The 14,182-nt window shown below is 46.4% G+C and overlaps 1 protein-coding gene across 3 annotated transcripts in view; it reads right to left on the minus strand.

Annotated features, from left to right (window-relative positions):
* The window catches only part of SULT4A1 (sulfotransferase family 4A member 1), a 41,738-nt gene extending 29,132 nt beyond the window's left edge, over positions 1-12,606 (minus strand). For 2 of the 3 annotated variants that reach the window (XM_006127724.5, XM_075899579.2), the window contains exon 1: positions 12,378-12,606. In XM_006127724.5, the coding sequence (XP_006127786.2) occupies positions 12,378-12,546 (169 nt within the window). In that variant the 5' untranslated portion in view covers positions 12,547-12,606. The remainder of the gene's footprint in view (positions 1-12,377) is intronic. The other variant, XR_016347168.1, reaches the window with a different exon arrangement.
* Positions 12,607-14,182: the final 1,576 nt, after the last annotated feature.

Below are 14,182 nucleotides of genomic sequence, written 5' to 3' on the forward strand. Positions count from 1 at the left end.
AGCCAGCACATCTTTCAGTCCGCATTGCTTCCCGAGGCAAATATTTTCCACTGTTAAACCTTTGTGAGTGGAAACTGCTCATTCCACTTTACAACTGTGCAGACCTGGAAAGGAAGCCATCTGACATTTGCTGCTTTATAAATGCCAGCCTTTGTCTACCGCCAGTGCTTTTTTTTGTTTGTTTGTTTAAACAAAAATAGTGCCAGTACTCCAGGGGAAAAGTTGTTGAGCTCTGACTTGAGGTGCCGGTACTGCGTACCAGGCAGTACCATCACAAAAAAGCACTGCCTACCACACAGAGAGTGGGAAGGAGCACGGTCTGAGGGACATGCAGACTACAAGCACGGAGCTTCTCAGCTCCCACTGGCTGGGAACAACGAACAGCAGCCAATGGGAGCTGAAAGGCTTTGTGCCTGCAGCCTGCACGTCTATCAGCCCACACTGACAAGCTGGGACTGGAAGTCTACCCTGGAGTCGGCTTATAAACGGGTCAGTGACTTTTTACCATTTTTTCTCTAAGTTTGGGGGGTCAGCTTATAAACGAATGGGTTTATGTTCAAGTACAGGCAGTCCCCGGGTTACATGGATCCGACTTACATCGGATCCCTACTTACAAACGGGGTGAGGCAACCCCGCACTAGCTGCTTCCCCCCCAGCAGACCAGGGAGATGCGAAGCTAGCGCCCCCTCCCCAGTAGACCAGGGAGACGTGGAGCGGCTTTTCTCAGCAGATACCTCAGCTTGAGAATAAAGGACTGAGGGAAGTGAGGTGTGGGAGAATAAAACTGAGCTCTGGAGAAATGTTTGGCTAGAGTTTCCCCTACAATATGTACCAGTTCCGACTTACATACAAATTCAACTTAAGAACAAACCAACAGTCCCTATCTTGTACGTAACCCGGGGACTGTCTGTATATATGGTGTACTTCTTCTAAGTATTTTACTATCAACAGTCACTCAGATTTTCATGTGTGTAGTTAACTGGGACACAAAGAGGGGCAGAGCATGGCAGGGAACTCATCTCCTTCAGTCTCAATTATCTAAACGTTACACTCTGCCATTGTGTAGATATACACAAGACCTATGTCATCAAAATAATTAGGGAAAAATAGCATAAGGGGCTCTGAAAAGAAAAAGAACAATATAAGCAAGGTACATGAAAACAATAAATAGATGAGCTAAAATTCAAATTTGTTTTGCTGTTTACATAATAACTTCCAGAAAAAAATAAATTCCTTCCTACTATTTCCAAAGAGTGGACTGTGTTTACAGGTAATCCAGTTCTTCAAATAATTACTGGCATTTCCAGACTTCTCTCCCTCCAGGGCTTCCTTCTGGTGAAAACATTGCCTCTGTGATTCAGTGCAATTCAGAAACACCACCTAATATTAGAAGGTTGGATCAGGGACCAATGTTGAAAAGGCAGAAAACCTGCCATCACAATGAGGGGAAGTTCAACAGGACAGTAACAAGCTGTGGGGGAAACATGCTCTCTACACTGTTCAGGGCAGCATCTGTTGTCTTATATATTTGAAAAAACGCCTCGAATATTCTGGGCATATAAAAATCACATATCATTGCCTGCAGATGCACATTAGACTAACTGAATCAGCTGATTCCCAGCTCACGTCCCGCCTCCCACTGCGGTTCTGCCTCCCCATGGAGCCTGTGCTGGGGGGAACCAGCTTTTAAACCGGCTTCCCTCCAGCACTGATTCCTGCTTCCCTCCTCCCTCTGGCAAGAGGGGGAAGCAACTCCACTACCCGATAAACAAATGTTTATCGGGTAGTTGACTACTCAATTAACCGCTTACATCCTTATTCAGCACCATTTATTTGAGGGAGATGGAATCAGTGTTTTTATTCTGGTATACAGAGAGCCTTAACATGGCCCCCTTAACCATGGCCTCACAGTGTGTGCTGGAACTCACAAGCAGAGGATCAGAAGACAGGAGATGTTATCACATCCAATATAGAAGCCTGCATTGAGGCAGTTCTCACAGTCTTTGCTAAGAAACCTGTCATTTCCCACGTGCTAGGAATCATGCTGGTCAGCTCTGAACGTGCTCTCTTGGCATTCAAACTCATACTGCTTCCTTTTGTAGTCAGAAGGGAATTTCCATGCCCCAGTTTGGAATCTGCTTCAGGAAAGTCATCAGCAAAAACCTACCCACCCTGGTGTACATTTGCATATACTTTTGAGGATGAATAACATGAAGCTAGTGAACCCACAGCACCGTGTGAAGCGCTACAGGCAAGAGCCATATGTGCAAGGAATAGGAAATAAGCACCTCAGCATTTTAAACATTTAACAAATGTTGCTCCCCTCCAGGCATGGCACTACTTCACAATCACCTAGCAAAAAGTATTACTGTATTGAATCATATACGGAGAAAATGGTAAAACATTTTTGTATCAAACAGTACTTTTTCCAGAAAGAGTTATAATCATATGCCACAAGAGTTGTCTTAAGTGATTTCAATGTTTGCAAGATACCTATACCCCTATTCATGTGTGTGTGTGTGATTTTTGCAACAATCATTTTCTCAGAACTGTATATTCCTTATAATCAGAAGGTGATGATAATTCAAGCAACGTTCTGATGGGAACATCACTAAGGGAAGTTTGAGCAGTAGACACTCTGAATGAGCTAATTTCAATGGCTCATTACAGCTGCTTCTTGCCTCTCTGGCAACACAAAGCAGCCATAAACCTGACTTCTAACTGGCTGGCTAGCCTGGGTTTATGGCTGCTTTGTATCATCAGTGCACTGCAAAGCAGTCAGAGCATGCTGGTGAATCTGGACCACTGCATTTATAACTTATAGGAGATAAACTAAACTTGATTCTAATCTTGCCTGTTTCAAATTGATATCATTTCATTGGCTTAAATGAATTTATACTCATTTACAGCAGTGTAGCTAAAAGCTGAATCAGGACTATTATCTAATTTCATGAGCCAGAAACCCTCGGCCTTTTAAATGATGAGTTCTGACATCTCATTTGCTGCCCATCTCTCCCACTGGGAATGGGGGAGCAATGGATACAGGGTTTGGAACTAGCTCTCACTTTCTATATAACTAGAAGATTTACCCAGTGTTGCTTGAGACCGTAACTTAAATAAGTTTTGATTTTCTTCAGTTAAAACATTGCTCTGGGTGGGGCTGCAAGCGTTCAGTATGCAGGCTGCTCTGGTGAGAGAGGACAACCCTAGCCCTTTCTCGTAGCAGTCTGCAGCAGCTTGAGGTCAGGTGAGAAGCACGAGTCCATAGCCGCTGCAGCTGGCACAGCCGGGGAAGGGGTACATGTCCCTCGGCTGGGCAACTGACAAACAGACACACTCAAATATATAGTAGATATATAGATTTATAGTAGATCGCTGTCATTTTCTCCAGACCTGCCCCCTGCTGGCCCAATGGGGTAATAACTGTCCCGGTCCCCATCTCTGGCCCTTTGCTTCCCCCTATGGTCATTATACAATAAAACTGTCCCTGAAATATAACTGTCCTTCTTTTCCATTTTATGAGAAACAACTGAATTCCAGTCACATCCCACTGTCCTGGCACAATCAAAACCTGACCTTGCTTTAAGTTAGGAGAAGAGGAAGCTATGTAACAAATTTGGTGGCCCTAGTTCTTATTTAGGAATTCTTGAACAAACGAACTCGCAGATGACGGGACAGAGTCACACAGACAGATAGATGCACAAACTCTCTCAAATAGATAGTAGATAGAGGTTTTACCAATTACACCAAAATCTACCTAATTCAGGGGTGGGGAACCTTTTTTGGGTTGGGGGGGTCGCTGACCCATAGAAAAATCAGTCAGGGGCTGCACACAAGTGAAAAGCAAAAAAAACAAGCCCTCACAGACATGGCTCCTGACTGAGGAGGAAGACACCCCCTACACTTCCCTCATACACCAGAACCTAGGGGGGCCCAGGCTATTAGATATTGTGTGCTTTAGCCCCGAGGTGGGATGGCGGGGAGGCTGGAGCACCAGCACAGGCTCCCCAATGCTGGGGGTGAGCCCTCAGTCTCGCCACATCTAGCCCCCGGAGCCTGAGATTCCCAACCCCTGCTATAATTAGCTACCCAATTAACATCCTACCAGCTCCTTTCATGATGGCTACGTCTAGACTATATGGCTCCATCGACGGAGCCATGTAAAGTAGTTTACTGGCACAGTCAAAGAAGTGGGGATATAAATAATCCCCACTTCAATAAAATAAAAATGGCCACCACGATGTGCCGACCATCAGTTGATCCGGCACAGCAGGGCAGTCTAGACACGGCGCAGTCGACAAGGGAAGTTCCAGTAGGGCAGTACAGCCAGGAGGGCAGCCAGGAGGGCAGCCAGTAGGGCAGGGGAAGCACACCAGGCTTGTACATATCTCAGTCTTGAAGAATTATGGGCTGAGGCAGTCTGCTGGCCCAACACAATTGTTATAAGGGGAGCGATGATAAGGTTAAGGTAAAGAGATCGGGTACGTCTAGACTACATGGCTCCGTCGACGGAGCCATGTAAAGTAGTTTACTCGGCATAGTCAAAGAAGCGGGGATTTAAATAATCCCCACTTCATTAAAATAAAAATGGTCGCCGTGCTGTGCTGACAATCAGCTGCTCTTGTCACATCTCTTTCCTGGTTTGAGGGGATATGCTGAAGAGAGGGACCGCTATACTGACACCAAGTAAATTGATTCTTCATCTACAGGTAGCAATGCTTCCTGCTCGACCAGCTTAGGGTCTGATCTTGCTCCCCCTGAAATCAAGGGCAAAATTCCCAATGTCTACAATTATTATAATTAGTTTTTACTACTTTGGTATTGTGATAGTGCCTAGGAGCACCAGTCATACACCAGGACCCCAGGAGACTCAAGGAGAATTTAAAAAGTCAGAACATAGCAGAAATGGGCTAATTATCTGGCAATGGAGTCAGAGCAGTACAAGAGACAGGGAAAAAAAAAAAACAGGTGACAATCACTCTCACCACTGCAGAGACAATGGGAGCTCAGGAACAGGGTCTAAAGCAGACAGACAGGGGAGACCATTGGATTCCAAGTCTGTCTTTCTGACAGCATGTCTCATTTGTGGCCAGACTGGGGCTGCTACTGCCACCACGAGGAACAAACACTGCAGTCTGCTGCAGCCTCGGCTGACTCATCCCACTTTGTCAGATACTGCTCCTGGCAGGCCAGCCAACCAGATTTCCATATGCCTCCCAGCAGCCTGACTCTCTCCTCTCATTTAATGTCTGCAAATCATGGCGCTCAGTGGAGTTATACCAGTGCTAAGCTGGTGCACGCGAGAAAAGAATCATTCCCATTGTGTTTGTGCTTATCAATCACTACTGTCATGCAAAGGCTGCTGGCATGTACTAGCCAGTTAGGCAGCAAGCCAGGAGGCAGAGCAAAAATGCAACATACCAAGCAGCAACCAAGAGAATGTGTACGAGCAAGTAAGGAAAAGAATGATCCACTCATACAGGAATATAATATTTAAGATCTTTTAAACTCTGCACAAATATTAACCACTTGATCAGACAGGACTGTAATTGAGTAATTGCAGGTGATGTTTTAGTTGGTGAGTCAGTGTGTACAGACCACAGATTCATGGGAAGATTGGTCCTATGCAACTGTACACCGTTACATGTACAATTATATCATTATTATTTAATATTTATATGAATAGCAACCAGAGGTTCCATTCATTCCCCCTTGTGTTAAGTGCCACAGAAACATCCAAGCCCTACCCAAAAAGCTTATGATCTGAGAAGAAACATGAAACAGAGACCAGAAGGGTACAGTAGGAGTGTAGCCATGGGTGGGCCTGAGTGAGTCGTGGCCCACTCACTTAGCCTCCAGGCCCATCCAATTAGATCTAGAGCTTCCCAAATCCACAGGCTGGGACTTCCAATCCTTGCTCAGTGTCCATCAGCCCAGCCACATTCCCCTTCCCTCCCCCTGCTCTTGTCACCAACTGCTGCTGCACTTTCCAGCGCTGGCGCTAGCCCAGCAGGAGCATACCTTGTGGGGGAGGGTGGTATTCTGAGGAGGGCCAGTGCTGAGGTTGGAGACCAAGGAAACTGTGTACAATGCAAGCAAGAGTGAGACAGGTCCAGGCTGACAGATATCAAGCTGGGGTCGGGAGAGATGGGTGGATCTCAAGCCCCTGCAGGTGTCTGCTGAGTGGTAAGCAGGGCTGTGGGAAGGTGGGCCCACCCTTACTTTCTGCTCCGCTCCCCAGGGCCTCCTGTCCCATCTCGCCACCCCATTATCATTGCCCAGCCACCTAAAAGCTGGGTCCCATCTAGTTTTCCTGTTCTAGCTACGCCACATAAACATATAATTTTCATTGGCAAAGTGTGGCAAGATCTCCCACCGAACCTGAGGGCATTTCTCTGTATCCACTCAACCCCTGTATTTCAGAGATGGAAGGGTACAGAGTCCACACCACGGTGGGAAAAGGGCACAACGGGGTCTGTGGGAGGGATGGAGGAATGAGACGGCGGATGGGGCCCCTGGAATGTATCAGAGGTGTAAATGGAGGACTGTAACAGTGTTTGACTCACTGCTGCAGCGCCTCCTGCTTGTCACTCAAGGAATCAGCTCATTTCAGCCCTAGAGCTCCCCCTATCGGCCGATGCCACACCTGCTGTTACCTTTTATCCTCTACTGTTTTACGTTAGGACCTGCGTCCTCCCAGACTATGGCATCCTCCCCTCTGAGTACCACCCTACTGCAGTGCCTCAACACTCTGGGGTCCTCCCCCACAGGGAACTCAACAACCCCCATGCCCACTTTGCCTCAGTGACCCTACTGCCAGTCTTCATCTAGCCCCTACCCTAGGGACAAACTGCAGTCTGAAATGGCCACTCATTGCCAAAGGGGTGTGGACCTGCTGCCTTCTGCTGCCCTCCCTGCAGCCCTGGTAGCCTCAGGCCTTGTCTCAGACCCTGCAGCCTGAGGGCATGCCTGACCAGAGCTTCCCCAACTCTACCTGCCTTTCCCCAGCCCAGCTCTGTGTCAGGAAGCCTCTAGCTTCCCTGTCAGTTAAATCCCTCCTGCTCTACTGCTGGAGCAAGAGTGAGTGAGTCTTTCTTCCCCTTCAGCAGCCTTTATTGATACTGCCTTCAGCTGAGCCCTAATTGGCTAATATCTGCCACAGCTACTTGCTCCACTGCTCCAGCCCTCAACCAGGCTGGGTTTCAATCTTTAAAGGGCCAGTACAGGGCAGACACCCAATCACAGGGACACAAAGAGTCCTTGCTATAAAGGAGGGAGTGGGGAAGTTGCAGAAATGAAGGGAGATGGGAGAGTGACACCTGAAGGACTACATGAAGAATAGAGGAATCCCAGAAAGTTCCTGGCACGTACAGTGCACTCATCGCACAAAAGCAATGAAGTCTGGAACCCGCTAGGATTCATTTGTAAGGTTTTGTTTTTAGATATTTGTAAATAAACGAAGGGGTAACTAGCTCATCTCTCCCACCTTCAGAGGCTGATTTCTTAAAGATACATGCCAGAGACAAGGAGAAGGGATTTGATGAAGGAGAGCATAGGCAACTTACAGCTCAGTTCAAGAAGGGCTTTGCTATGTGTAAGTGTCCTGTCCTGTTGGTGCTTATTTAAACAGAAGGAGCAGGGCCAATCTTCATGTTCCTGGGGAATAAACTTAACTTTGGGACCACAAAAAGAGTCCAGTGTTGGAGGAAAAAAGATCAAGCTGTAATAATACAGATGATGTAGGAATTATCTGATTGTGACAGCAACTGCCACTTGTATCCATAACAATGCAGAGAAGCATGGACCACTTGGGCAGTAACCTGATGCTGATATTTGCCCAATGCTGACATTTTCCCAGAGAAAATTCTAGCTAATTATTTGGCAGAACAGCCAAGTTGGGAAGACAGCTTCTTTATTCACTTGAATAACCTGGTTTCCCAGGCTACCAATATTGAAAAGTGAAGAGGGGCGGGAAGGCATTAATGTGTAGGTTTTGCCCCATGAACTTTAAATACACAGTCATTTGGAATAGGTGCCGTACCAATACTCATCAAGATGGGCATTGTATAACACCTTCAAAGTGAGGCAAAAAATAGCTCTAATACAGTTAGGGTGTACAGCTGACTAGCATCATGGAAGCATAGCTGCTGGATGACTAAACAGGTGAGCTACACCATACTTTAGGGACCAACTGCATCCCTGATTTAACTCCACTGAAGTTAATGGAGTTTACACAGGAATGGATATGGCCCTAGGCATAGTGTCCGCTGAAATATCTCACAAGAATCCCATTATTAATTTTGAAATAAAGTTTATTAAATTTATAGATGGTAATTTTATGTTTCTGAGACAGGAGCATAAAAGGACACTGAATGAGTGAGTGTATCACAATGAGTTTTGACAGGCTGTAGTATAACAATAGTCTTTCTGCAAAGTATTATATACCTTATCTCATCTGTAAAGCAATCTGCTGTGCAGATTCCAGTTATTTAATCATATACAGAATGATATTCCATTTTGCATTCTCAGTTACTGCACAACATAGCGGCAAAGGGTCACATTTCTCCTTGGTATACCTCCACTGAAGTCAATGGAGTTACATAAGGGTAGATGTTAGTGACCCCATTTCTTTAATAAGACTGCAAGATGCCTGACTGGTATTAACATTACAGAAGTAACATGTAGTTCCCTTGTAACTATATGAAAAAATGTGCCTTTTGGGCTGCATGCCTGACTATTTCCAAGATCAGGGATTCCGGAACTTTAGTTCCAACATCGGACTCCAATAAATAACTTAATTAGGGATAAAGTGTATTTATTTAGGCTGCTATCAGTAGCAATCACATTAAAGTAGGATCTTTTTCTTTTCAGTTTATTACATTATACCCAGCATGGCCACTAATATATTAATTTTTCTACTGTGTTATAGCACCCTTTATCTTGGGTAACTCCCAAAAATCTCTACCCACTGCTAAGTACTCTCACCATCACAGGTCCAGTATTGTATTACCAAACCTGTGTGAGGTGAAATTATTTCTGTACAAGCTAAATAATTTTGGTCTACCAATATGCATATTCAGACCCTCATAAGAAATATGGATTTGTAGCCATGTGTTTCTTTTATTGGTCAAATCAACAATCATATGAGGAACAACTAGAATAACTCTTTCTGTCACCTGGCTGCAGCGTGAGACTGTGGAAATATAACAGCTGGAAGCACTGACCTCTGTCATTTGACTAATTTGGTTGTTGTTTATTTTCTCTTTTGAGTGATTACCACTAGACACAAACAATAAAAACAAATTTTCCCAATAAATAAATAAATAAATAAATAAATAAATAAACAAACAAACAAACATACATTTTTTTGGGGGGAAAAGACTTAAAATGACACTAAATTTTTCATGAAAAATGTTGACAGTGTTGATAGTATTTTGTGTGAAATTGCTTTTTTTTTTTTTTTTTTTTTTTTTTAAGGCCACATTTTTTATTTAAAAAGTCTGACTAGCTGTAATTAGAGCCTTTTCCAGACATAAACATATGAATCTGCAACTAATCCACATCCGCTGAAAACAATGTGCATCAGATCCACAATCCGCTCCCTGCCTTTTGTGTGTAATTGCATCCCCATCTCAGCAGCAGTAAGCAATCTCTCAGTGCCTCGCTCTCAAGAGGAGCATCCATCTAGGTGGGTGGGTGTCCTAGGGGTGCTTGTCTTGCTCTGCTCTGCCAGATGCTCCTACCAGGGAGTGGGACAAGCACCCTGCCCTGACCACACTCCTCCACAGGAATGCCTCAATCCTGTTCCCCAGTAAGCACCCGGCAGGACAGAGGGGGCAGGCACTCTAATAGAGTCCTTTAGAAGTATCTGCATCTAATCCAATAGCCGCAAAAATTAATCATGGATACAGAGCACAAATCCACAGATTTGCAGGGCTCCAGCTTTAATTACCAGTGAGGTCTTTATCAATGCTTTTTATGGCAAGAGGGAAAGTGGTAGTATGGATTGGAAGTCAGAAGGTCTGGGTTCTAGCCCCATTTCTGCTTTGGGCAAGTCACTTTTTCATTTTCTTCTGGTTATTAGTGATTCAAACACAGGTAGTGCCACTGTTGACAAAGAATGCCACTCCCTCATTTGCCCACACAGTGCTTCCTATCTAGGTTATGACCATAGATTTTACCATTCCAATAATGGGAATCATTCCACCAAGTTTCCGCTATATCCAAAAAAATTGAATTTATAAATAGGCAATTCCAGTTCCTTCGCCACTCACTGCCTCAGTTTCCCAATCTGTGAAAATGGACATAATGATATTGATCTCCTTTGTAAAGTGCTTTAAGATCTGCAGGTGAAATGCTGTAAGAGTAAGGCATTGTGTATACATGACACTTAGCACAAAGGGGCCCTGCTCTCACTGGGGCCTCTACAATGGTACTACTTCTAAAAACAATAATGATAATTGTGAGTTGGGTTACTAAACATAACTACTTATGATTCCATGGTCCTAAAGTTATGGGAACTAACCAGTTCTCTCGTGACGCCTTATATTGTTCTCATATGCATTATGGGGTGACACAGGGTAGTAAAGCTTATTTTAAGTCTCACCCAAATAAACCAACATGGGGTTTTCTAATGAACTGCTTTAGATTCAGAAACAGTAACACCATACAAAACTGAAACCTTAATAAGCTGAAATAATTAAATAGAACTTTTAGTGCTTTCTGCAAGTCACAGATTGTTAGAGACAGCTTAAAAAGCAATCACTGACAGCTGCTAATCCTAGCATTTTTGGCCCACTGGTCTGTCTACAGTGCAAACATCTGCTAAACAATGGTCAGAATCATTAAAAGACTCATTATTAGTTAACTATAAAGAAACAGCAGCTGCAAAAGAAACTTAGAAGTCCAGTGGACAATAACAGGATTTTTCATTATGGAACTCTGTGGTTTTTTACACTGGTACATCAAGAGAATCTGGAGAAGCATAAAAACACGTTGAAAAAAATATATAGGCAAATGAAAGGAATCACTCAGTAATCTTTTTACCCATCATGTAAAACAACATGATTTTGCTATTGTACAGAAAGAGCTAACATCTGTTATCTCAGTACAATGGACTTTGGATTTGCCAGAAAGAGATCATCTTATTACCAGGGGAAAAGTCATTCACCAATGTGATTAAAGAGTCCATCCATTTCTGTTTGTTTCCAGTTTTATCAAGTGGGTTATGAAGCTACCATATTGTCTGCCTTTTTGGCAGCAGCACTGTATCCATATTAATCATTCTATGCACTTGTTTGAAAAAGGAGAGAATAATAAAATAGCATACTGTTAAAAACATAGATACTAGACTAAAACTGAAACAGCTGAAGGACATGTTTACTGCAAAAACACCTACTTATATAATATTAATAAAGATCATTTTTCTCTTTTTCTATCCAAACAGCTCCATGCACATGTCCTCACTGAATACTCTGGCTTGTAACATAATGAGAGTGGTGATGGAGTGCTGTCACTACAGCTGCTTCAACATGTACCCTAGGTTATATATTTCTTTTGGGCCAGATTATGATACACTTGCTTTCACTGACTAGTATCTTTCTCCTGCAGTCCAGCTGGAGTCAATGGAGTAAAGTGCTCCAAAAAGAAAGGTAGCAGTAACTGGTCCCTTACTTTCTATGCAGTCAAATAACCCATGGAAAGGGGACATATATTCCCCAATCACTCTCCCCAACCCAGTAGTAAAGTGTACTGGCCACAGCTCCCCTTAATTTCAATGGGTTTTGATGGATGTCAATGAATGTTTGAAGGAGGACAATCCATCATCCCAGGACCTAATGTATTGCTTTCCAAAGTGATTTCAAATCCACCTAGACTATCAAAGGTCCTATCCTAAAGCAAATTCTTGTCTCTAACAGGCTGACTGAGCACCACAGCCATTGCCAAAACAATTCCGTGTATAATTGAGCATTTAGTTGTTGTTGCATTACATACCTTTGTGCAACACGTTGACAATGCCCAATTCAATAGGCTCATGAGTGCACATCTTCTGCGGTGCAGAGCCGGCTAAGGCGAGGCAACCCGATATAAAATAGCATGGCTCCTGCTTGGTATGGTGCTCACCTCAGGCTGGGTTATCCCGTATGTTACCCAGTTAGAGACGCCATAGGGAGGGACCAGAGCCTGGAACTTGGTCAAAGCCCAAGCCCCCAGGTTCAACGGGGAAAGAGGCAGCCCCCTCCGCTGTGCCCAGGGGACTCACAAACCTGCCATGGCTAACTCGGGCGCCCCTTCCTTGCCCCCCTGGGCGCCCTCCCCACGCACGGGGCAGTCAGAGGCGGGGCCGGGAAGGCCGCTCGGAGAGCACCAGTCTGTACCTGATTTGGGATAGGTGACAATCCAGACATCACTGTCCCTCACCGGGAAATTGGCGATCTCCTCCATCTTGCCCCGGCAGAAGGGGGGGAGCCGCACGCCATTGTACTCGAAGTATTTGCTCTCGAACTCCCCCGGGGTGCTGGGGGTCTCGGCTTCGCTCTCCGCCATCCTCCTTCCTGCCAGGGGCGGGCCCGGCGCGCAGGGGCCCCGGGGAGGCGCGGCCCGGAGCCGGGGGCTGGGCTGGGCGGCGAAGCGGGCTCGGCAGCCCCCACGCGGCCGGCGGGCGGGGGGCGCAGCGGGCTGGGCGAGGCGGCCGGGCGGCAGCGAATGGGCTCTGGCGGCGGTGATGTCATGCGGCGCCGGCGGCCCGATGCAGCAGCCGCTCAGCGCGGAGCAGCCCGCTCGCCTCTACCCCCCGCTGCTGCCAGGCAGCCCCCGCCCCGCCCTACACACACACAGCGTCCCCCCCCCACACACACACATGTAGATACCCACTAATGAGGGGGGGCACATATGTGCGCGCCGGGCGTGTGGCAGGAGGAAGGGGGCTGCGAGTTGCAAAGAAGTGGGGGGAGGTGGAAGAAGGGGTTAGTGGTTTGATTTGCCAGCCCCCCTCCAGCCCCTACATCGGCCCTCCTCCCCCACGGTTGAAAGGGGGCACCTGCAACCCTTCCAGCTATACACGGGCCCCTAGAGAAATCACCGGAGCAGCCCTCCACCCACACACACGCTGCAGGGTGACCCTAAAGTATCGTGGGGGGGGGGGAGCTTTCTATAGCTTCATAATCAGCCCCTGATCCTGCTTCCCCACTGACCCACCCAGGCATTGGAGGTCACCCCTGTGCAGTTTGTGGGATGGGCTAAATGTGCCCTTCGCAGCAGCACTGCAAGGGCAGTTGGCAAAGCAGGGTGGTAATATGAGGACTCTGACTCAGTCCCTTATGTCAATAAGGGTGTGTCTACGCTGCAGTGGTATTTGGAGATAGCTAGCATTATTTCGAAATAACAATGTGAGCATCTACACAGCCATTCTGTTATTTCAAAATAACAGACAGCTTATTCCGAACTCTGTAGACCTCTGTCTACGAGGAATAATGCCTATTCGGAAGTAGCTATTTCAAAATAAGACGGGTAGACGCTCCACTGCTGTTATTTCGAAATAGCCCCTCACCAGGGCCAATCTAAATTATTCAACCACAGTGCCTCCTGGGGCTCTAAATCAAGGTAGCATTTACATTAGGGAAGTCTGCCTCGGACTAATTTTGAGGCTTCCCTGCAATGTAGACATGCTACTTCAAAATAAGCTATTTCAGAATAACCAGGGCTTGACAAATACACTCGCCCGCTCGCCTGTGGCGAGTGGATTTTACGAGCTGGCGAGTGCAGGGGTGGACTGCCTGGTGGGCCGTTGTGACAGGCTGGCCGAAGCCCGCACTACCAAAGGCGCAGCCCCATCCGATCCGCCGGCCGGTGGAGGAGCAGAGCGCCGCTGGAAAGGGGGAAGTGTGGTGATTCTCAGTGCCAGGCTGCCTGCGTGCAGCTCTGGCACGAGGAAGCGGGGCGCGAGCCAGAGGGCGGGACGCCGGCGACGCCAGGAAGCTGGCGTGATGTAACGGCCGGCGACCGCAGGATTAAAAAAGGCTCCAGCAACCCCGCAAAGTGGAAGGCAGAAGCCAGGTAGGGGAGGGGCTTGGGCTTGGGCTTGGACTTGGACTGTACTGTGTGGAGGGAAGGGAAGAGGAAAAATATGAGGAAGAGGCTTGTGCTGTGGAGAGGGGAGGAGGTCAGGAGAAGTAGAAGAAGA

This window comes from Pelodiscus sinensis, chromosome 1 (genome assembly GCF_052426305.1).
Source record: "Pelodiscus sinensis isolate ZL-2025 chromosome 1, ASM5242630v1, whole genome shotgun sequence".
Classification (NCBI taxonomy): Eukaryota; Metazoa; Chordata; order Testudines; family Trionychidae; genus Pelodiscus; species Pelodiscus sinensis.